The 25,713-nt window shown below is 42.6% G+C and overlaps 1 protein-coding gene across 1 annotated transcript in view; it reads left to right on the top strand.

The window, feature by feature from the left end:
- ACOXL (acyl-CoA oxidase like) overlaps window positions 1-25,713 on the top strand; it is a 335,830-nt gene that overhangs the window by 178,934 nt on the left and 131,183 nt on the right. The window contains exon 12 of the mRNA XM_055539295.1: window positions 13,761-13,914. Coding sequence (XP_055395270.1) covers window positions 13,761-13,914 — 154 coding nt within the window. The remainder of the gene's footprint in view (window positions 1-13,760; window positions 13,915-25,713) is intronic.

The raw sequence follows: 25,713 nt of genomic DNA, 5'->3' as shown, positions 1-25,713 counted from the left end.
CAATAATACAATAATAGTGGGAGACTTTAATACCCCACCCACACCTATGGATAGATCAACTAAACAGAAGATTAACAAGGAAACACAAACTTTAAACTATACAATAGACCAGTTAGACCTAATTGATATCTATAGGACATTTCACCCCAAAACAATGAATTTCACCTTTTTCTCAAGCGCACACGGAACCTTCTCCAGGATAGATCACATCCTGGGCCATAAAGCTAGCCTTGATAAATTCAAAAAAATTGAAATCATTCCAAGCATCTTTTCTGGCCACAATGCAGTAAGATTAGATCTCAATTACAGGAGAAAAACTATTAAAAATTTCAACATGTGGAGGCTGAACAACAAGCTGCTGAATAACCAACAAATCACAGAAGAAATCAAAAAAGAAATAAAAATTTGCATAGAAACGAATGAAAATGAAAACACAACAACCCAAAACCTGTGGGACACTGTAAAAGCAGTCCTAAGGGGAAAGTTCATAGCAATACAGGCATACCTCAAGAAACAAGAAAAAAGTCAAATAAATAACCTAACTCTACACCTAAAGCAACTAGAAAAGGAAGAAATGAAGAACCTCAGGGTTAGTAGAAGGAAAGAAATCTTAAAAATTAGGGCAGAAATAAATGCAAAAGAAACAAAAGAGACCATAGCAAAAATCAACAAAGCCAAAAGCTGGTTCTTTGAAAGGATAAACAAAATTGACAAACCATTAGCCAGACTCATCAAGAAACAAAGGGAGAAAAATCAAATCAATAAAATTAGAAATGAAAATGGAGAGATCACAACAGACAACACAGAAATACAAAGGATCATAAGAGACTACGATCAGCAATTATATGCCAATAAAATGGACAATGTGGAAGAAATGGACAAATTCTTAGAAAAGTACAACTTTCCGAAACTGGATCAGGAAGAAATAGAAAATCTTAACAGACCCATCACAAGCACCGAAATTGAAACTGTAATCAGAAATCTTCCAGCAAACAAAACCCAGGTCCAGACGGCTTCACAGCTGAATTCTACCAAAAATTTAGAGAAGAGCTAACACCTATTGTACTCAAACTCTTCCAGAAAATTGCAGAGGAAGGTAAACTTCCAAACTCATTCTATGAGGCCACCATCACCCTAGTACCAAAACCTGACAAATATGCCACAAAAAAAGAAAACTACAGGCCAATATCACTGATGAACATAGATGCAAAAATCCTTAACAAAATTCTAGCAATCAGAATCCAACAACACATTAGAAAGATCATACACCATGACCAAGTGGGCTTTATCCCAGGGATGCAAGGATTCTTCAATATCCGCAAATCAATCAATTTTATACACTACATTAACAAAGTGAAAAATAAAAACCATATGATTATCTCAATAGATGCAGAGAAAGCCTTTGACAAAATTCAACATCCATTTATGATAAAAACTCTCCAGAAAGCAGGAATAGAAGGAACATACCTCAACATAATAAAAGCTATATATGACAAACCCACAGCAAACATTATCCTCAATGGTGAAAAATTGAAAGCATTTTCCCTAAAGTCAGGAACAAGACAAGGGTACCCACTTTCACCATTACTATTCAACATAGTTTTGGAAGTTTTAGCCACAGCAATCAGAGCAGAAAAAGAAATAAAAGGAATCCAAATTGGAAAAGAAGAAGTAAAACTCTCACTGTTTGCAGATGACATGATCCTCTACAGAGAAAACCCTAAAGACTCCACCAGAAAATTACTAGAACTAGTCAATGACTATAGTAAAGTTGCAGGATATAAAATCAACACACAGAAATCCCTTGCATTCCTATACACTAATAATGAGAAAACAGAAAGAGAAATTAAGGAAACAATTCCATTCACCATTGCAATGAAAAGAATAAAATACTTAGGAATATATCTACCTAAAGAATCTAAAGACCTATATATAGAAAAGTATAAAACACTGGTGAAAGAAATCAAAGAGGACACTAATAGATGGAGAAATATACCATGTTCATGGGTTGGAAGAATCAATATAGTGAAAATGAGTATACTACCCAAGGCAATCTATAGATTCAATGCAATCCCTATCAAGCTACCAATGGTATTCTTCACAGAGCTAGAACAAATAATTTCACAATTTGTATGGAAATACAAAAAACCTCGAATAGCCAAAGCAATCTTGAGAAAGAAGAATGGAACTGGAGGAATCAACCTACCTGACTTCAGGCTCTACTACAAAGCCACAGTCATCAAGACGGTATGGTACTGGCACAAAGACAGAAATATAGATCAATGGAACAAAATAGAAAGCCCAGAGATAAATCCACACACCTATGGACACCTTATCTTTGACAAAGGAAGCAAGAATATACAATGGATTAAAGAAAATCTCTTTAACAAGTGGTGCTGGGAAAACTGGTCAACCACTTGTAAAAGAATGAAATTAGAACACTTTCTAACACCATACACCAAAAAAACCTCAAAATGGATTAAAGATCTAAACGTAAGACTAGAAACTATAAAACTCCTAGAGGAGAACATAGGCAAAACACTCTCCGACATACATCACAGCAGGATCCTCTATGACCCGCCTCCCAGAATATTGGAAATAAAAGCAAAAATAAACAAGTGGGACCTAATTAAACTTAAAAGCTTCTGCACAACAAAGGAAACTATAAGCAAGGTGAAAAGACAGCCTTCAGAATGGGAGAAAATAATAGCAAATGAAGCAACTGACAAGCAACTAATCTCAAAAATATACAAGCAACTCCTACAGCTCAATTCCAGAAAAATAAATGGCCCAATCAAAAAATGGGCCAAAGAACTAAATAGACATTTCTCCAAAGAAGACATACAGATGGCTAACAAACACATGAAAAATGCTCAACATCACTCATTATCAGAGAAATGCAAATCAAAACCACTATGAGGTACCATTTCATGCCGGTCAGAATGGCTGCGATCCAAAAGTCTACAAGCAATAAATGCTGGAGAGGGTGTGGAGAAAAGGGAACCCTCTTACACTGTTTGTGGGAATGCAAACTAGTACAGCCACTCTGGAGAACAGTGTGGAGATTCCTTAAAAAACTGGAAATAGAACTGCCTTATGACCCACCAATCCCACTGCTGGGCATACACACTGAGGAAACCAGAATTGAAAGAGACACATGTACCCCAATGTTCATTGCAGCACTGTTTATAATAGCCAGGGCATGGAAGCAACCTAGATGTCCATCAGCAGACGAATGGATAAGAAAGCTGTGGTACATATACACAGTGGAGCCATTAAAAAGAATACATTTGAATCAGTTCTAATGAGGTGGATGAAACTGGAGCCTATTATACAGAGTGAAGTAAGCCAGAAAGAAAAACACCAATACAGTATACTAATGTATATATATGGAATTTAGAAAGATGGTAACAATAACCCTGTATACGAGACAGCAAAAGAGACACTGATGTATAGAACAGTCTTTTGGACTCTGTGGGAGTGGGAGAGTGGGGGATGATTTGGGAGGATGGCATTGAAACATGTATAATATCATATATGAAACTAGTCGCCAGTCCAGGTTCGATGCACGATACTGGATGCTTGGGGCTGGTGCACTGGGACGACCCAGAGGGATGGTACGGGGAGGGAGGAGGGAGGAGGGTTCAGGATGGGGAACACGTGTATACCTGTGGCGGATTCATGTTGATATATGGCAAAACCAATACAATATTGTAAAGTTAAAAAATAAAAAAGTAAAAAATATAAGAAAAATAAGAAGACTAGAGATACTCTAAAAAAAATAATAATCATTTCATGGTTGCAGTCGCTATTCACAGTGATTTTAGAGCCAAAGAAAATGAAATCTGTAACTGCTCCCACTCTCCTGGAATAAGGAGGGCTTTATAGGCCTCTTGGAGCAGCATCCTGGCTTCCTTTACTCATTGTACCATGGCTCTTGGTTTACCATCATGGATTCTTTGAGCATGGGAATTGTGGATCCTTAATTTGGCATTGCCACATCTAAGAGTAGCCTGACTTTCTTCATGGGGTACTTCAACTCAACTGAATGAAATTACCTTGTGTGATTACATCACTCTTGGCATGAGGCTGTTTGGAGCTTTGCCATTAAATATTTTGATGGTTTTTGAAGCAGAAGTTATACATTGTGAGGATGGCATCCAGGGCTAGTTGGCCAGGGCAGTTGGTTGTTGAAGTCCCTCCTTGGAATCATCTAGTGGGGTTTGCCACAAAAATGAATTTCCTAGCTTAGAATGTCTCTGACAGCTTCTTAAAAAGCTCAGTGTGTGTGACGTGCCAGGCAATAGGAGTATTTTAGGTTTGCCTCTCCTGTTATTTATTCCAGGCCACATGGGCAGCTCAGCAGTCCAGGCTGCGTTCCAGGCCAGGAGGGACCACTTCACCATTGTGTTGCTGGTTTTTTTTTTTTTTTTTAATGTGGATCACTTGTTTTTTCAAGCCTTTAAAATTTTTTTCATAATATTCCTTCTATTTTGTGTTTCAGTATTTGTGCTGTGAGGCATGTGGGATCTTATCTCCCCAACCAGTGATTGAATCCACACCCACTGCTTTCGGAGGTGAAGTCTTAGGCACTGGACCACCAAGGAAGTCCAATGCTTCTGTCTTTATACTGGATCCAGGCCTTCTCATTTCGCCCAAGACCTGTAAAGATAAAATTAAGATGATAGCTTGACACATATTCAATTGCCTGTCATGTACCAGGCACTGTCCTAAGATTTTTACATGGAGTAAACTCATTTAATGTCTTGTGACAACTGACCAAGTTTCTGTCTTTGTTTTTGATGGATGTCTCCATAGCACCTACCTAGAACTGTGCCGTGTTCTTACCTGGAGAATCCCAGGGACGGGGGAACCTGGTGGGCTGCCGTCTATGGGGTCGCACAGAGTCGGACATGACTGAACCGACTAGGAAAAAAAAAAAACTGTGCCAGGCATAAAGTAAGATTTTATTAATATTTTTGAATAAATGAATGGATAGAATGATACTTCATAGTCTCAGAAATTCACCAAAGGGAGCATTCCTGGTGATCCAGTGGCTAAGACTCTGTTCTTCCAATGCAGGGATCCCGGGTTCCATCTCTGGTCAGGGAACTAGATCCCACTTGCCACAACTAAAGATCCTGCATGCCACAACTAAGACCCGACACAGCCAGATAAAGAAATAAATATTTTTTTAAAAAAGAAATTCACCATAGTTCTGTCCTTATCAAAAAGTGGAGTTCCAGGGACATTAAGCTTCTTAGAGTTCCTCCACCAAATGAAGACTATAACTATAAATCAAATACTACGTATAGTACATTATATAACATGTATAATACTGTTTATGATACTGTTGAACTGTGTTTTTAATATAATCCTGAAATCATATTGCCAAAATGTCTTGTTTACTTTTATGTAACACAGATTTTTGTAAATGGAATCCTGCCCTCTTGCTGACTTAACAGTTTTAGAGATACTCAATGTGCACTTCTCATGAATTTTGCTCGATAGTGGTTTCTAACACTTCAAGTGGACGTAACCCGTAAACAAATAGTTCATGTTTCTAGAGGCATTACCTGTTAAATAAACAGGTTTGGAGATGTGGAATGTTTTTGCCACAGAATCTCTATTCCCTAATTTATCTTCTGGGCCCCTCCAAGTTTCTTATATCAGACTTTCTTAAGACATGTGCCCCTTGGACTCTTACATATCCTGAACACAGAAGGGTTTCTCAGAGCTCCTTGGCAAGTAGACGTGAGAGTCTGACAATGGATAAGTGCCATTCAGTTCAGTTCAGTTCAGTTCAGTCCCTCAGTCGTGTCCGACTCTTTGCGACCTCATGAACTGGGGCACGCCAGGCTCCCTGCTGATCACCGACTCCCAGAGTCCACCCAAACTCACGTGCATCGAGTCAGGGCTGCCATCCAGCCATCTCATCCGCTGTCGTCCCCTTCTCCTCCTGCCCCCAATCCCTCCCAGCATCAGGGGCTTTTCAAATGAGTCAGCTCTTCGCATCAGGTGGCCAAGTATTGCAGTTTCAGCTTCAACATCAGTCCTTCCAATGAACACCCAGGACTGATCTCCTTTAGGATGGACTGGTTGGATCTCCTTGCAGTCCAAGGGACTCTCAAGAGTCTTCTCCAACACTACAGTTCAAAAGCATCAATTCTTCGGCAGTCAGCTTTCTTCACATTCCAACTCACATCCATACATGACTACTGGAAAAACCATAGTCTTGACCAGATGGACCTTTGTTGTCAAAGTAATGTCTCTGCTTTTTAATATACTGTCTAGGTTGGTCATAGCTTTCCTTCTAAGCAGTAAGCGTCTTTTAATTTCATGGCTGCAATCACCATCTGCAGTGATTTTGGAGCCCAGAAAAATAAAGTCAGCCACTGTTTCCCCATCTATTTCCCATGAAGTGATGGGAGCAGATGCCGTGATCTTAGTTTTCTGAATGTTGAGCTTTAAGCCAACATTTTCCACTCTCCTCTTTCACTTTCATCAAGAGGCTCTTTAGTTTTTCTTCACTTTCTGCCATAAGGGTGGTGTCATCTGCATATCTGAGGTTATTGATATTTCTCCCGGCAATCTTGATTCCAGCTTGTGCTTCCTCCAGCCCAGCATTTCTCATGATATACCCTGCATATAAGTTAAATAAGCAAGGTGACAATATACAGCCTTGACATACTCCTTTTCCTATTTGGAACCAGTCTGTTGTTCCATGTCCAGTTCTAACTGTTGCTTCCTGACCTGCATGCAGGTTTCTCAAGAGGCAGGTCAGGTGGTCTGGTATTCCCATCTCTTTCAGAATTTTCCAGTTTATTGTGATCTACATAGTCAAAGGCTTTGGCATAGTCAGTAAAGCAGAAATAGATGCTTTTCTGGAACTCTCTTGCTTTTTTGGTGATCCATCGGTTGTTGGCAATTTGGTCTCTGGTTCCTCTGCCTTTTCTAAAACCAGCTTGAACATCAGGAAGTTCACGGTTCACATATTGCTGAAGCCTGGCTTGGAGAATTTTGAGCATTACTTTACTAGCATGTGAGATGAGTGCAATTGTGCGGTAGTTTGAGCATTCTTTGGCATTGCCTTTCTTTGGGATTGGAATGAAAACTGACCTTTTCCAGTCCTATAGCCACTACTGAGTTTTCCAAATTTGCTGGCATATTGAGTGCAGCACTTTCATAGCATCATCTTTCAGGATTTGAAAGAGTTCAACTGGAATTCCATCGCCTCCACTAGCTTTGTTCGTAGTGATGCTTTCTAAGGCCCACTTGACTTCACATTCCAGGATGTCTGGCTCTAGGTGAGTGATCACACCATCGTGATTATCTGGGTTGTGAAAATCCTTTTTGTACAGTTCTGTGTATTCTTGCCACCTCTTCTTAATATCTTCTGCTTCTGTTAGGCCCATACCATTTCTGTCCTTTCCAGAGCCCATCTTTGCATGAAATGTTCCCTTGGTATCTCTAATTTTCTTGAAGAGATCTCTAGTCTTTCCCATTCTGTTGTTTCCCTCTATTTCTTTGCATTGATCGCTAAGGAAGGCTTTCTTATCTCTCCTTGCTATTCTTTGGAACTCTGCATTCAGATGCTTATATCTTTCCTTTTCTCCCTTGCTTTTCATTTCTCTTCTTTTCACAGCTATTTGTAAGGCCTCCTCAGACAGCCACTTTGCTTTTTTGCATTTCTTTTCCATGGGGATGGTCCTGATCTCTGTCTCCTGTGCAATGTCATGAAGCTCCATCCATAGTTCATCAGGCACTCTATCTATCAGATCTAGTCCCTTAAATCTGTTCCTCACTTCCACTGTATAATCATAAGGGATTTGATTTAGGTCATATCTGAATGGTCTGTTGATTTTCCACACTGTCTTCAATTCAAGTCTGAACTTGGCAATAAGGAGTTCATGATCTGAGCCACAGTCAGCTCCTGGTCTTGTTTTTGCTGACTGTATAGAGCTTATCCATGTTTGGCTGCAAAGAATATAATCAATCTGATTTCGGTGTTGACCATCTAGTGATGTCCATGTGTAGAGTCTTCTCTTGTGTTGTTGGAAGAAGGTGTTTGCTATGACCAGTGTGTTCTCTTGGCAAAACTCTATGAGCCTTTGCTCTGCTTCATTCTGTACTCCAAGGCCAAATTTGCCTGTTACTCCAGGTGTTTCTTGACTTTCTAAGTGCCACTAGGGGAACCACTGTGTCTGGCCATTGGTCATTCATCCTCAGTAGGGCCCATGTCCTGTCAGTGTTCATCTCATTATTTAAAATTCCTTTTCTTTTTAAAAAATTTTTATTATTCTTTTCATTTTTGTTGTTCAGTCATTCAGTCATGTCTGATTCTTTGTGACTCCATGGACTGCAGCATGCCAGGCTTCCCTGTCCTTCACAGTCTCCCAGAGCTTGCTCAAACTCATGTCCATTGAATCAGTGATGCCATGCAACCACATCATCCTCTGTAATCCCTGTCTTCTCCTGCCTTCAATTTTTCCCAGCATCAAGGTCTTTTCCAATCAGTTGGCTCTTCACATTTATTTTCAGTTTTTTAGTTGGAGGAAAATTGCTTTACATTGTTGTGTTGGTTTCTGTCATACAACAATGAGAAAGTCATAATTATATATATATATATACACACACACACACATATATGTATATCTCCTCCCTCTTGAGCCTCCTCTTCCCCCTGAAAAAAAATCTCAGGCTAGTATTGCAAAGAAATCTTACCAAATCTCTTCTAAGAGAGCCTCAATGATTCTTCCTTTTCTTAGTCAATGTATTTCCCACCCATTTCCACCCTGGGGAACATCCAGGGGTGTGTGTGTGTGTGTGTGTGTGTGTGTGTATTTAGGGAGGTCAGAGGGGCATCAGGTACATTTTTTAAATGGCCAGTCCTGAGCTTCTCTGAGAGTCATTGCCCTACAGCCACAGCCCAGGGCACGGGTGACTGTGCCCCAGCACATGTTAGAGTGCTGCCCACTCCCTCTGGGCCCTGACATGCACATTGCTCATAAGGAAATATGGTTTGCTCAGTCGCTCAGTCCTGTCTGACTCTGTGACCCTGTGGAGTGTAGCCTGCCAGGCTCCTCTGTCTGTGGGATTTCCTAGGCAAGAATATTGGAGTGTGTGGCCATTCCCTTTTCCAGGGAATCGTCTCGACCCAGGGATCAACCCTGGACTAATGAGAATCAGCTGTACAGCACAGGGAGCTCTACTCAACATTCTGTGGTGACCGAAATAGGAAGGAAATCCCTCAAGAAAGGGGATATATTCATATATGTAGCTGATTCACTCTGCTGTACAGTAGAAACTAACAGAGCACTGTAACGCACACACACACAGTGTTAGTCCCTCAGTCATGTCTGACTCTTTTGTGACTCCCCTGGACTGTAACCCACCAGGCTCCTCTGTCCATGGGATTCTCCAGGCAATAATACTGGAGTGGGTAGCCATTTCCTTCTTTAGGGGATCTTCCCGAACCAGAATCAAACCTGCATCTCCTGCATTGTTTACCACTGAGTTACCTGGGAAGCCCAATGAAAGAAGATATGGTCAGACAATAGACCATAAAAAAAAAGTTTTGTGATCATTAGTTATCCGAGCAATGCAGATTCAAAGCATGAGGATTATCATTACATATCCATTTGTTGTTGTTCATTCGCCCAATCGTGTCCGACTTTTTGCAGTCCCATGGACTGCAGCATGCCTGGCTTCCATGTCCCTCACCATCTCCCAGAGTTTGCCTGAGTTCATGTTTGATGAACTCATCAAACATATTCATCTTTGAGTTCATGTTTGATGAGTTCATTGGTGATGCTGTCTAGCCATCTCATTCTCTGATGCCCTCTTCTCCTTCTGCCCTCAATCTTTCCCAGCATCAGGGACTTTTCCAATGAGTCTTTCGTTCGCATCAGATAACCAAAATACTGGAGCTTCAGCTTCAGCATCAGTCCTTCCAGTGACTGTTCAGGATTTATCTCCCTTAAGATTGACTGGTTTGATCTCCTTGCTGTCCAAGGGACTTTCAGGAGTCTTCTCCAGCACCACAGTTCAAAGTCATCAATTCTATGGCTTCCAGCTCTCACAACTGTATGCGACCACTGGGAAAACTATAGCCTTGACTATATGGACCTTTGTTGGCAGAGTAATGTCTCTGCTTCTCAACACACTGTCTAGGCTTGTCATCTGCTGTTACTAAAGCTGTTAATAGTGCTAATGGATGCAATGAAATTCCAGAACTATTCAAATCTCTAAAGGATGATTCCATCAAGGTTTTGCATTTGTTATCTCAGCATATCTGGAAGACCCAGCAGTGGCCACAAGACTGGAAAAAGGTCTATCCTTGTCGTCCCAATTCCCAAGAAGGGTAGTACCAAAGAATGTGCTAAGCATCAGACAATTGCACTCATCTCCCACGCTAGTAAGGTCATGCTTAAAATCTTGCATGCTAGGCTTCAGCATTATGCGAACCAAGAACTTCCAGATGTCCAAGTTGGGTTTAGAAATGGAAGAAAAACTAAAGATCAAATTACCAACAATCGCTGGATTATAGAAAAAGCGAGGGAATTTCAGAAGAACATCTATCTCTGTTTCATTGACTAAAGCCTTTGACTGGATCATGACAAACTCTGGAAAGCTCTCAGAGAGATGGGAGCACCAGCCCATCATACCTGTCTCCCAGGAAAGCTGTATGTGGGTCAAGAAGCAACAGTTAGAACCCTATATGGAACAACTGGTTCAAAATTGAGAAAGGTTCAAAATTGGTTCAAAATTGTCATAACAGGGCTGTCTACTGTCACCCTGTTTGTTTAACCTATATGCTGAGCACATCATGAGAAATGCCAGGCTGGATGAGTTACAAGCTGGAATCAAGAAAGGCGAGAGAAACATCAACGACCTCAGAGATGCATATGATAGTACGCTAATGGCAGAGAGTGAAGAGGAACTAAAGAGCCTCTTGATGAGGGTGAAGGAGGAGAGTGAAAGGGCCAGCTTAAGACTAAATATTAAAAAATTAAGATCATGGCATCTGGCCACAGTACTGCATGGCAAATAGAAGGGGGAAAAGATGGAAGTAGTAACAGATTTCCTCTTCTTGGGCTCTAAAATCATTGCAGACGGTGAATGAAATCAGAAGACTCTTGCTTCTTGGCAGGAAAGTGATGACATGCCCATTAGGATGACTAAAATGAAAAGGACCGCAAAGATGGCTTGTTGGCTGGAACAACTAGGATTCCCCTGCATCCCCTGTGGGGATGTAAAGTTGCACAGCCACTTTGGAAAATTGTTTGGCAGTTTCTTAAAAAGTTAAAAATACGTATTCCATATGGCCCAGTCATTTCACTCCTATGTGTTTACTCAAGAGAAATAAAGACATATGTCTCCTCTAAGATTCTTACATGAATTTTCTTAGCAGCTTCACTTGTTGTAGCTCCAAACTGGAAGGAATGAAAATGTTTGTCAAGTGAATGCATAAATGAAATGTAATGTATGCGTTTGAATGGAATTCTGGCCAGCAATGAAAAGAGACAACTACTAATACATGGTGCTATATGGGTGGACGGATGGATCTCATGACAATATGCTGATTGAGAAAAGCAAGACAGGGCATGCACTGTATAACCCCATCTACATAAAATGCAAACTAATCCATACTAACAAAGAGCTGGTCGGTGGTCGTCCAGAGATGGGAGGAGGAGGAGGAGATGGACTGCAAAAAGGGATGAGGCATTCTTTAGAAAGCATTCTGTAGGTTGATTTGGTGATATTCTTGTGGGTACATAGAGTTGTCAAAACTCTTTAAATGGTGCACTTTGAATAATTCAATCTGTTGGGAATAAATTAATCCCCAGTAACGTTGATAAAGAAAAAAAGAAACTTTGTTTAAAGCAAAAATAGCAATGAAGTTTGTAATGTATATAGAACATATTTTTGTCTCAGCAGTGACATAATGGATGGAAGAATGAAAAGGAATTATGTATTGTATTATTACAAGGGTCCTACATTATCCTTGAAGTGGTATAACACTATTTGAGGGAAAATGTCCTAAGTTAAAGTAGCATGTTTTAGGCCATAGAAAAATTGCTGAAAAAATGAGTAACAGTTTAAAATCTAACACTGGAATACTAAAGATTATTCAGTTAATCAAAAGAAGACTGGAGCAGAGGGAAAAGAACATATGGGATAAGCAGGGGAAAACTTGTGAGGCAGAGGTTTTAAATTGTCACCTTAATAATTACATTGAATTAAATGATTTAAACACTCCTATTTTCAGATTGTCAAGACATGATAAGTTAAGACTGAACTAGATGCTTTCTACAAGAAACTCACTTAAAATTAAAGACAAATAGGTTACAAGTATGAGAATAAAAAATTTACACCTGTAAACATTAACTGTGAAAGAGCTGGCATGGATTTACTAAGATTGGATAAAGTAGACCTCAGAAAAAGGAACATTACCAGAGGTAAAGAAGATCGCTTCATGATGACTAAGGAGTCTACTCATCAAGAAGATGTAACAGTCTAAATGTGTATGGATTCCACAAAATGGCATCAAAATACAGGAAGCAAAAGTGGACAGCACTGAAAGGGGAAATGAGCAAATCCTCACGTATAGTTGCAGACATCAGCCCTTCTCTCTGGGTAACTGATGAAACAGACAGAAGTCCAGCGATGCTGTAAATCATATGAAGAGCATTACTGACAGACTCAGTGGCATCTGTCAATCACTCTGCTGGGCACGAGCGAATGCCCACTCAGGGCACATAGACCATGCGTCAAGACAGACCATGTAGATTTAGAATGACTGATACGACACAAAGTATGTTCGCTGGTTAGAATGAAATTAAGCTAACATTAGTAACAGAAAAATATCTGGAATAATCCTTACATACAAGGAAACCAAATAACACACATCATTCATAGGTCAAAGTAGAAATCACAGGGAAATTAGAAAATATTTTGAATGGACATGAAACAGAGCATGTCAAAATGTGTGGTATGCAACTAAGATAGTACTCAGAGAAAAACGTATTCCTTTAGATGCTTACAACACAAAAGAAAGGTCTAAAACCACTGGAATAAATTTCTATTTTAAGAAACTATAAAAAGATGAACAAGTTAAATCCAAAGTAAGTACAAAGAATAATAAAAATGAAACAAGAAATGGTCAAATAATAGAGAATAAACAAGCCCCAAACTATTTTTCTTTCAATAAATAAATAAAATTGAAAGACCTTTAAATCATCCCACCCTCGCCTGCTCCCACTGAGTCCAAAAGCCTATTCTCCTTTGTTGCCCTGCATGTAGGATCATCGGTACCATCTTTCTAGACTGATGCAGAAAAAAATAGACACAAGTTACCAGTATCTAGAATAAAAGAGAGAACTTTACTATAGATCCCACAGACACTGAATGGATAAAATTAAATATCATTATTATTAATGTGATGTTAATGTAATGCCAATACATTTGATAGCATATATGAAATAGACAAATTTCTTGAAAGATGCATAGTACCGAAAGTGACCCAAAAAGAAGTAGAAAACCTCAATAGCTTTGACATCACAATAGCTTGTGAAATCCATTAAATACTTGAAAAAAGGAAACATACTGATCTTACACAAATTCTTTCAGAAAAGGGAAAACTAATTTTAGGAGCATCCCAACACCAAAACCCAAAGGAATTGTGAGACCCCTATCCCTGATGAGCACGTATGCTCGGGACACAATGCACCCATCACCCATCTCCGCTTGTCTTGCAGGTATGCCGGCACCCTTCTGGATGAGGACATCTTCCGTGGGAAGGAGCTTGTCGACAGTCGCCCGCTGCAGGCGCTCGTGGCAGGGCTGAAGGCCTACAGCACCTGGGAGAACGTCAGCTGCCTGCAGGACTGTCGCGAATGCACCGGAGGCATGGTGAGCGCCCTCGGACCCCTCGGGCCACCGGTCTGGCAGAGTCTGCATGGTTACAGGTTACCGGTTACACATACAGCATGTGTTGGGGAAGGACCGTGTGGCCAGTGGGCTTTGGAACCAGGTGAAATTCCCATCTGCCCTTGTGACCCTGGGTGCACCCCTTAGCCTTGTCATCTGTGCATGTCCATCTTCCCTGATGCCGCCAGACAGACGCAGGCCATGCCTGTAAAATGCTGGGTCCGTGGAGGCCCTCAGTATCTGTCATGAAACTCGGTGGTGGTGAGTTGTTGACAGGATAGGAAAGGGCCAACAGGGGCCAGATGATCCAAGCCTGGCTCCAGTGTTTCAATCCCTTGTGGAGAATGCAGGAAATGACCCCACAGGTTTCTACCCTGGGAACGAGGCAGATGGGGACATGCCAAGTGCTTAGGGCATGTTGAAAGCATCCCCAGCGCTGGCCTCAGACTGGACTGTGCAGTGAGGTATGAGAAACCCTTACGTGAATCTTCGGAGAGTCAAGGGGACTCTGAGAACAGCTGGATCTATGCCCTCTTCCTGCATGACCCTAAGAGTGGAGGCACCTGCAGGAGCCCAGAGCTGGTGAGAAAGGGGACCCAAGTGGGGTCTTGGAGGGCAGGACATGGGAGGGATGTGCGATTTTTGAACCTGTGACTTGGTAGCATGGCACGGCTGTGGACATCAGCTCTGGTAGCATCTGAGTTCAGCCCCAGACGACAGTCCTGTGTGGGCCACGCCCATGGGCCACCCCGCCTCATCATCATGTGGGCCAGAAGCAGGTACTGCAGGAGGATGCGGGGAGGAGGGAGCCCCTCTTGGGCCTTGAGCCTCAATTCCATCTAGAACTTGTTTGAATATTTGCCTAGAAATAGAAGCTCTGAACCTGAAGGGGCGGTTGAAGCATTTTAGCAGCAGTGAGAAGAGGTCAAGAGCAGATCAAGGGCTGCTGTAGAAGATAAAGGGGGAGGTTGAGTTTCTGGAGAGCCCAGAGCATTGGAGCCTGGGTCCATGGAGGGGCAAGGAGGGACTATGCCTTCACCGCAGGCGCAGCCTGAGGTTTGTCCCGTGTGGACTCTGTGGATGGGAGTGAGAGCCGGCCTGGTCACTTCTCTTGCAGTGACTGAGTAAAGATGTGCGAGTGGTGAAGGGGACCTTGGTTAATCAGGCTGTACCCATGATGGTGGTGGTGGTGGACATGCTTGCTTTTCCAGTGGGGATGGTGTCGGGCTCCATCAGGAAAGAAGGAGAAGGAGGATAAAGTGACAGCTGGAGCTGGGGTGCAGCGGGGTGAGGAGTCAGGGTCCTCTGAGGCAGCCGGGGGCAATGGCTCGTAGTGGCCTGATGTGTTGTGAGACCCTGCCAGGGGCTGGTTCCTGCTCTTCCGGTGGTCCTGCCTGGTCTTTCCTCTTTCACTGTCCAGCATCACCCGGCAGTGCCCGGCAGTGCAGAAATGACCCTCCACCCACCATCCTACAGAAAAGCAGCTGACCCTGGAGGGCTGCTCTTCCGGGCTGGGAAGATGCCAGATGCCAGCCCTGTAATCCTGGGTGCTGCTGCCTCCAGTGACTTCCCAGCAACTCCTCGGAAACAGAAGGAAGGGGTCCCTGTTTTCTAGTTTTGTTCCTTCCCTTCTCCTCTCCACCCCCATATCCACCCAACATCTTACCCAGAACTATTTGTAGAGACATAAATATTTGTTGAAGGGGCTTCCCAGGTGGCACTAGTGGTAAAGAACCTGCCTGCCAAGGCAGGAGATGTAAGAGACGTGTGTTCGATCCCTGGGTCAGGAAGATCCCCTAGAGGAGGAAATGGCAACCCACTCCATTATTCCTGCCTTGTGAATCCCATGGACAGAGGAGCCTGGTGGGCTATAGTCCACAGGGTGGAAAAGAGTCGGACACGACTAAAGCCACTTAGCACATACGCAGATACTTGTTGAAAGAAAAGCATGAGCATCTTCTAATTGTTTTAAGCTGTATTTTCAGACACTACATCTTCTGCAGGCAGGAAGTCTCTAGGAGTGAAGTGTGGCTGAGTCTGGGGGCTGCTGAGATGGTAATGAAAACCACTTCTGTGGCCCATAGGTCTAAGGAGGTCTTGCTTGCAAAAAAAAAAAAAAAAAACAACAAACCATATTTCAACTCACATTTACTGACTTTGAAGCCAGTAACACTATGGGAAAGTTATTGCCTTCTCTTTGCCTCATTTTTCACACATATAAAATGAGGGTAAGCTTTCCTTTGTAACAGTTGTGAGTTAAGTTGAGCAAGAAGATAAGCATAAAAATATATAATGGTGAAGGAAGACTGAAGATCCTGTGTGCTGCAACTAAGACTCGGCACAGCCAATTAATTAATTAAAAATATATAATTGTTTAAACGAAAATCATAACAACATGATGTGAGGTTTATAACCGAGAAGAGGCTGGACCAGGAGCTGGGGAGTCACCATCTATTCCTGGGACAGCCCTGATGTTCCCGAGGGCTGGAGCTTCATGCTCACACGTGGTCTACACTGTGGCTTCTAACTTCAGTGTGTAAGCTGAGCATCCACCAGCCTGGTTTGGAAGTGATGAAACCCGTTTACCTGCCCGCATGTGTGAACTCAGAGAACAGACTCCACCCCTCGGAGTAGTCACGTGACTCAGTTCTTTTGCTTCCTTAGCTCCTCACCTTCCTTTTCCAAGGATTGACGGGTAAACCAAGTCTTCAGACTGTTGCTGTTTCACTGGACTTACACTGGCATCTTTTCTCCATATCTAAACAAACCCAGATTGAATTTCCTACCACCAGCTGAGTGAGGAGTGGGAAACAGAGCCCTGGAATTCATTGTACCCCTTGTGGGGCCGCCTGGTGGGGAGGAAACTCTGGGAGGTGGGAGGGGCAGCTCCTCAAGGAAGGGGTGGGATCTCAGGGTCAGGACGCTGTGACCTTGGGCTTTTCCTCTGGGAGCCTCAGGTTCCTTCTCTTTTAAAGCCTACAGCATAGTATTGCAGTGTCTTACTCATGTCTGACTCTTTGCGATCCCATGGACTGTAGCCCACCAGGCTCTTCTGTCCGTGAGATTTCCCAGCAAGCATACTGGAGTGGGTTGCCATTTCCTTCTCCAGGGTATCTTCCCGACCCAGGGATCGAACCCGCATCTCTTACATCACCTCTGTTGCAGGCAGATTCTTTACCACTAGTGCCACCTGGGAAGCATGGTAAGCTTCAGTAAAGACTCTCCTTGTCTGTCTTTTTCCTGGCTGTGATTACAGTGAAGCATCCCAGCTGTCTCTGCTCTTCCCTAAATCCCATCCTGATGCGTTTGATCTGTGTGGGAGCTGCATGGGTGGGGCTCTTCAGGGGCCAGCCTTGGACTCTGGACGCAAGTATTTTCTCAGCAAATCTGACTCTATAGCATCAGGGACTGGAGAGACAAGCCAGGGGCCAGCATAGGCTGCATGGTCCCCACTCTGCACCCCACCCCCTCTCCACTGGGGCAGAGCTGAAGCCCAGCTGCTGACCTTGACCCTGCACAGCAAAATTCTTCACGGGGAACTTCTACAGTATCCCTTGACCCTTGAGCATTACCTGTACGTGGATGTCCATGGCCTGCAACTGTGCCCTCCAGCACTGGGAGATACCCACCCTGGGATCCCTGGGCCAGTGGTCAAGATTAGATTCCGCTGCAGGATTTTAGGCACCCTGCCCCCCACCCGCCACTCCCATCAGGGCATCTCCCTGGAAGCCTTCTCATCTCTGACCCTGGCTGCCGCACTTCTGCTCAGCATGTTCCTGAATTCCACGGGAGAGCAAAATTGGCTGAAGCAGCCTGAAGAAATATGCAGACAAGACTGGAGCAGGATAAAGTCTCAGGAGAGATCTCTGACCCACCATGATGATAAGGTTATCAGCAAACACGCGTTGACTGTTCCTTTCATGTTAGACATGGAGCTGCTGTTTGCTGTTCAGAGATACAATCCAGCCGGGCAATGACAGAATCGCTATAAGATTGCACAAGAGGACACTGAAACAATTACCGGTGTTTGTAAATTAAAGGGGAAAAAAAGCCATGTAATGCTGAGCTCACTGGTTATTCAGTAGGCTCTGTCCCAAGATTGGATCCTCAGGAGACTTACCATCGCCTCGTTTATCTGGCATCCACTGTTTCTTGGGACATAGCCGAGGCCTTAAATAGACAAAACAGAACTCTGAGACTCCCAGAGAGATGGCACAGAGTCCCTGTGCTGAGGCGCAGGCCCTCACTCCACTCCTGAAGGAGCCCGGCCGGCCTCTGCTGGGAGCCTGCTCCTGGTGGCCGACTCCTGCATGTGATTCCTGGTTTCCTGCCATGTCGCAGACCAGTGAGGATATCTGGTCTCCAGAGGCAGGCAATTAAGAGGGCTAGTGGCCAAACAAGAGCCAGAAGAGGTAGAAAAACTAGACTCAAAAATTCAAGAGCTCTGGGACTTCCCTGGCAGTCCAGTGGTTAAGATTCCATGCTCCCACTACAGCAGGCTCAGGTTCGATCCCTGGTCAGGGAGCTAAGATCCCGTATGCTATGTAGCACGCCCCCCACCAAAAAAAAAAAAAAAAAAAAGATTCAAGAGCTTAGTGGGCCAGTGCCCAGCCACAAGAAGGATCAAAGCTCTTCTAGGAGGCCAAGTGGGCTGCAGACAAGGTAGGCTGTGGGAGACAGGCAGGGAAGCTGTTGCAAGAAGGACAGTCATGCGAGGTCCTCCCTCCCTCCCGGATGCTGCAGATCTACTGTTTCCCAGGATACAATAGATGATGTTTGTTTAAAAGCTCAGCTTAGCAGCAATCCCCTAGACATGTATCTCTCAAAACAGATAAGTAGGTCAGCCTGACTTGGATCTAATATGGCAGAGACGATTTTGCTCCCCCATCTAATTTCGTAAGAGGAAACAGCCACAAAACGTCTTGTCTAGTGCCTGGGCATGAGGAGCTAGTGATGCTTGTGGTGGATTCTGAGTCAGAAGGTCAAGGGTCCAGTTGGCTAGGAGTGCATGTGTAGGTGGGGTAGGGGCAAGTTAAGCTGTAACATGAAGTAACTGGGTAGCAAAGTGGAAAAGGTTCAGCCCATACTAAGAAAGGATCCAAGACTGTATCTGGCAAACCTCCTAAGAAGGGACTGGCTGGGGCCCAAGTGTTGACCCCAATAGAAGGGCCTTCTTAGTGGTTGCCATGACAGGTTTATCAGCCAGAACCTTTGCTCAGCCCCAGCCTAATTTTTCTAGGGAACCAATGAGTCGTTGATTTCATGGATCAAAGACCCCTTTCTCTGGACAGATTGAGAGCCTTCAAGAAGAATCCCAGATGAAAACCTAGGTTTCTGCTTATTTCTGCTATCACTTTCTGATTGTAGGGATTTAGAAAGACAGCACAATAAAAAAAAGCTTTATGATGATTAGTTATTTCTCAACTTTGAAAGAACCTTGTTCCAAGATTAGAGGAATTGTTTCTTATTGTTTAAAAGAGGTTTCTATTTCTGCCTCTCTGACATTCTTTGAGTCCATGCTAGGTAAAATTCTGGGACCTATGTAGATGTGGCTATCTTTAATCCTCCAACAGTCCTATGAGTGGGAGTAATTGTCTACACAGTTTCCCATGGATGAAGGAAATAAGACTGGAGGTGGTTGCTATTTCTCTCAGTCAGTCGCTCAGCCATGTCCAGCTCTTTGTAACCCCTTTGGACTGTAGCCCGCCAGGCTCCTTTGGCCATGGGGTTCCCCAGGCAAGAATACTGGAGTGGGTTGCCATGTCCTCCTCCAGGGGATCTTCCCCACCCAGGGACTGAACCTGCATCTCCTGTGTCTCTTGCGTTGCAGGCAGGTTCTTTACCATTGAGCTACCTGGGAAGCCCTAAAAGGTGGATGCAGGGCTCTAATTCAGGTCTTCCCATCTTAGTTTTTTGCCCTTAATTCTAGACCTTGCTTTTTTCCCGGGGCAGGAGGATGACAACTTTGTTTCTGGCCCCTGGGTCCTATTGTTGATCAATGTTCTACACTTGGCCCTCATTTAACATAATCCACAATTTGTAAACAAGTCTCTGTGTTGTATTGTTAACCTCTGGTCACTGGAAAAAAAAAATCTCCTAGTGAGAAGATTCACATGTCCTATTTGTGAGTGTCTTATGTTAGTAAGTCTTATCTTGTCAAGAAAATGAGTTGGGAGAGTAGCAGGCAGTAAAACTGACCCTCATCACTGATACAGAAAAGAGAGATTATTAAAATGACCCTAGGACAATCCACTTTATTGGCAATGTTCCTTTGAAGATCTCAGTCCAAACTTCTTAAGGGTGTAAAGAAGGCAATTATAAATTTTATATGCAATGGAGAACATCCAGACATATGAGAGAATAATGGATAGAGTTGGAATCCATCCTGGGATGATTTGCCAAATTTTGAATCTACCATATTCTCATTTTACCCTCCCTTGAGATGGTTCACAGCTCTCCAGAAGGATTCAGTCCATCACATCAAGGAAATAAGGAAAGGAAAAGAAGCTTTTCAAGACTGACTTCTAAATTTGTTAAGAATTAGTTAAGATTCTTTGGATGCAAATAAGAGAGACCCATTACAAATTTGCTCAAGCAAGAAGGGAGACTATATCTTAAGAGAGAGAGAGATATGTTCTGGAAGTCACATCTCGTGAGGTCTGGGAGGTCTCATGAGGACCAGGAACTGGGAAGGAGCCTAGAGTACAGGCAACCCTGTCCTTGGTTTCTCCTCCTTTGGGGCATAGTCTTAACCTTTGCCTCCTGGTGTCTGCCCATTCTTCTTGCTCCACTGCGTATGTGGCTGCCCTTTGGCTGTGGAACTTATAGCATCTCCTTTCCAGCTACTGTCCGAGATGGGGTCTTGTAGATCTCTTGCTGAATCCCTGGCTCAGTTGGAGTTGGTGTCCTTCCCAACCCAGACATTTTTGGCTAGGGAATGGAGTCACATTGAGTGAACATGCCTGCTGATGTCCCAGTTGTATAGGTGGTGAGACAGTTGTCAGATAGTAGCTGAGTAGATGGGAGAAGGCAATGGCACCCCACTCCAGTACGGTTGCCCGGAAAATCCCATGGATGGAGGAGCCTAGTAGGCTGCAGTCCATGGGGTCGCTAAGAGTCAGACACGACTGAGCGACTTCATTTTCACTTTCCACTTTCATGCATTAGAGAAGGAAATGGCAACCCACTCCAGTGTCCTTGCCTGGAGAATCCCAGGGACGGAGAAGCTTTGTAGGCTGCAGTCCATGGGGTCGCACAGAGTCGGACACGACTGAAGTGACTTAGCAGCAGCAGCAGCAGCTGAGTAGATATCTGTTGTGATATTTGTGATAGGTTTTAAATACTTTCTCAATAATCCTTTCAGCCTGATGTATAGAAATGGAGTTGAATTTTGTGTATTGATCTTATATCCAGCAACCTTGTTAAACTGTCATGACAATTCTAATAAGCTGTTTGTAGTTCTTTTCTGTTTCCCTATGATCCTAATCATATTCCCTATGAAACATAAATAGCGTGTTTCTTCCTTTTCAGTTATTTACATTTATGCCTTTGTCATATCATTGAAGTGGCCAGGAATTCCCATGCAGTGGTTAAAGAAGTGGTTGATAATGGTCACTTATATTTTATTCTTGACTTTAATGGGGATGTGCTTACTTTTCCACCATTAAGGATTTTATTTGGTGTGGATATTCTGGTGTTGGTGTTTGGTGTGGATATTTATCATGTTAAGGCAGGTATGTTCTACCCTTAGTTTATGTAGAGGCTTTGTGTATGTATGTGTGTGTCTTTAATTCACTGTTGGTTCTGTCTGCCAGTGCTTGTTTAGGATTTTTTCATCTGTGATCATGAGATTGTCTTGTGTTGTTCTTTCCTAGTTCTGCCCGTGGCTAATTTGGGTATCAAAATTATAATAACCCCATTAAATGAATTGGGAAGGGAGAATTTCTTCTTTTTCTACTCTTTTAAAGAGTTTGCATAAAATAGAATGATCTGTTCCTTGGATACTTTGTACAAATACCTGGAAAGTCATATAGGTCTCATAGTTCTTTTCTTAGACATTTAAAATGATTAATTATCTTTCTTGGAGTAGTTGTAGCCATTCAGGTTTTCTGTTTCTTCTTGAATCTGTTTTGGTAATTTATATTTGCTTATTAATTCATCCATTTCTTTTTAAAATTTATTGGTATAAAGTTCATAAGCCCCTCTTATCTTTTACCCTCAAAATCAGATTGATTATATTCTTTGCAGCCAAACATGGATAAGCTCTATACAGTCAGCAAAAACAAGACCAGGAGCTGACTGTGGCTCAGACCATGAACTCCTTATTGCCAAATTCAGACTTAAATTGAAGAAAGTAGGGAAAACCACTAGACCATTCAGGTATGACCTAAATCAAATCCCTTATGATTATACAGTGGAAGTGAGAAATAGATTTAAGGGCCTAGATCTGATAGATAGAGTGACTGATGAACTATGGAATGAGGTTCATGACAATTGTACAGGAGACAGGGATCAAGACCATTGCCATGGAAAAGAAATGCAAAAAAGCAAAATGGCTGTCTGGGGAGGCCTTACAAATAGCTGTGAAAAGAAGAGAAGCGAAAAGCAAAGGAGAAAAGGATAGATATAAACATCTGAATGCAGAGTTCCAAAGAATAGCAAGGAGAGATAAGAAAGCCTTCTTAAGTGATCAAGGCAAAGAAATAGAGGAAAACAACAGAATGGGAAAGACTAGGGATCTCTTCAAGAAAATCAGAGATACCAAAGGAACATTTCATGCAAAGATGGGCTCGATAAAGGACAGAAATGATATGGACCTAACAGAAGCAGAAGATATTAAGAAGAGATGGCAAGAATACACAGAAGAACTGTACAAAAAATATCTTCATGACCCAGATAATCATGATGGTGGGATCACTGACCTGGAGCCAGACATCCTGGAATGTGAAGTCAAGTGGGCCTTAGAAAGCATCACTACGAACAAAGCTAGTGGAGGTGACGGAATTCCAGTTGAGCTATTCCAAATCCTGAAAGATGATGCTGTGAAAGTGCTGCACTCAATATGCCAGCAAATTTGGAAAACTCAGCAGTGGCCACAGGACTGGAAAAGGTCAGTTTTCATTGTAATCCCAAAGAAAGGCAATGCCAAAGAATGCTCAAACTACCGCACAATTGCACTCATCTCACATGCTAGTAAAGTAATGCTCAAAAGTCTCCAAGCCAGGCTTCAGCAATATGTGAACCGTGAACTTCCTGATGTTCAAGCTGGTTTTAGAAAAGGCAGAGAAACCAGAGATCAAATTGCCAACATCCGCTGGATCATAGAAAAAGCAAGAGAGTTCCAGAAAAACATCTATTTCTGCTTTATTGACTATGCCAAAGCCTTTGACTGTGTGGATCACAATAAACTGGAAAATTCTGAAAGAGATGGGAATACCAGACCACCTGACCTGCCTCTTGAGAAAGTTGTATGCAGGTCAGGAAGCAACAGTTAGAACTGGACATGGAACAACAGACTGGCTCCAAATAGGAAAAGGAGTTCGTCAAGGCTGTATATTGTCACCCTGTTTATTTAACTTATATGCAGAGTACATCATGAGAAGCGCTGGGCTGGAGGAAGCACAAGCTGGAATCAAGATTGCTGGGAGAAATATCAATAACCTCAGATATGCAGATGACACCACCCTTATGGCAGAAAGTGAAGAGGAACTCAAAAGCCTCTTGATGAAAGTGAAAGTGGAGAGTGAAAGAGTTGGCTTAAAGCTCAACATTTAGAAAACGAAGATCATGGCATCCGGTCCCACCGCTTCATGGGAAATAGATGGGGAAACAGTGGAAACAGTGTCCAACTTTATTTTTCTGGGCTCCAAAATCACTGCAGATGGTGACTGCAGCCATGAAATTAAAAGATGCTTACTCCTTGGAAAGAAAGTTATGACCAACCTAGATAGCATATTCAAAAGCAGAGACATTACTTTGCCAACAAAGGTTCGTCTAGTCAAGGCTATGGTTTTCCCTGTGGTCGTGTATGGATGTGAGAGTTGGACTGTGAAGAAGGCTGAGCGCTGAAGAATTGATGCTTTTGAACTGTGGTGTTGGAGAAGACTCTTGAAAGTCCCTTGGACTGCAAGGAGATCCAACCAGTCCATCTTGAAGGAGATTAGCCCTGGGATTTCTTTGGAAGGAATGATGCTAAAGCTGAAACTCCAGTACTTTGGGCACCTCATGCGAAGAGTTGACTCATTGGAAAAGACTGTGATGCTGGGAGGGACTGGGGGCAGGAGAAGAAGGGGACGACAGAGGATGAGATGGCTGGATGGCATCACTGACTTGATGGACGTGAGTCTGAGTGAACTCCGGGAGTTGGTGATGGACAGGGAGGCCTGGTGTGCTGGGATTCATGGGGTTGCAAAGAGTTGGACACGACTGAGCGACTGATCTGATCTGATCTGATCTGTAATTATGCTGCCTTTGCCACCCTAATAATGTTTGTTTTCCCCATTCCTTTATCTCTTGATCTGTTTTCTTTTTCCTTCAAATAATAAAGTTTTGGTTCTGTTGATCTCCAGATTATTTCTGAGATGTCCATGTCATTGATTTTTGTCTTCATTGTTTATTTCCTTGTACTCCCTTTGGGTTTATTTGCTTTCTACTCTTCTTTTCACTTTCATGCATTGAAGAAGGAAATGGCAACCCACTCCAGTGTTCCTGCCCAGAGAATCCCAGGGATGGGGGAGCCTGGTGGGCTGCCATCTCTGAGGTCGCACAGAGTTGGACATGACTGAAGCGACTTAGCAGCAGCTTCTTTTGTTACATTAACTTGCATGTTATCTCATTAATTTTTGCCGTCTCTCCAATTCTATTATAAACATTTAAGTTTTAATGTCCATAATGATTTATTTGGCCTGTGAATTGGCTGAGTGGGTTTTTTTAAATTTCCTAATGTCTAGCATTTAAAGATATTAACAGCCAAACTTTGTTGAATTCTTACTATGTGCCAGCCACTAATCTTCGCATTTCACATATATTACCTTATGTAATCCTCCCAACATCTTCACAAAGTAGGACCATTGTGACTCCATATGACATATGTGAAAAATGAGAATACATAGAGAGTTTAAGCAATTTGTCCAAGATCACAGAGCTCCTGAGTTGGCAGAACCAAGATTTAAACTGAGACAGTTTGGCTACAAAGTACAACCACTGTACATACTGTCTTCCTTTTAGTGACTCTTGGATTCTTATTTTGTTGTCATTATAATAATTATTATTATGTTGCTTTTTCCCTTAATTCCATTGTAGTCAGAGAAAATGGCCAGTGTGATACAGATTATTCTTTTAATTTATTTTTTTATTGATGGATAATTGCTTTACAGAATTTTGTTGTTTTCTGTCAAACCTCAGCATGAATCAGCCATAGGTATACAAATTTAGTATGAGCTACTTTGTGACCTATAGTATGGCCAGTTTCCATGTGATCTTCAAAGGAAGATGCATTCCTTAATGAGCTAGAGGGTTTTTAATGTGACCAATCGATCAAGCTGATTAGTGGCATTATCCCAATTTTCCCTGTTCTTACTGAGGTTTTGATCTGTCTGATCTATTGATGATTGAGTGGACTAAACTCTTCCACTGTTGGTGGTGGGTTTGTTGATGTTTCCTTGTGTTCGTACCAATTTTGGCCTCATTCCTTTGAAGTTGTGAAATTGTGCTCTTAGCTGTTTACAGATTTAGAATTGTCCTATTTTCCTAGTGAATTTAATCTTCAGTTTTTTGCAGTGA

Source organism: Bubalus kerabau, chromosome 11 (genome assembly GCF_029407905.1).
Source record: "Bubalus kerabau isolate K-KA32 ecotype Philippines breed swamp buffalo chromosome 11, PCC_UOA_SB_1v2, whole genome shotgun sequence".
Lineage (NCBI taxonomy): Eukaryota > Metazoa > Chordata > Mammalia > Artiodactyla > Bovidae > Bubalus > Bubalus kerabau.
Note: the sequence above shows the minus strand (reverse complement) of the source record. Positions and strands in the feature narration are given on the sequence as shown.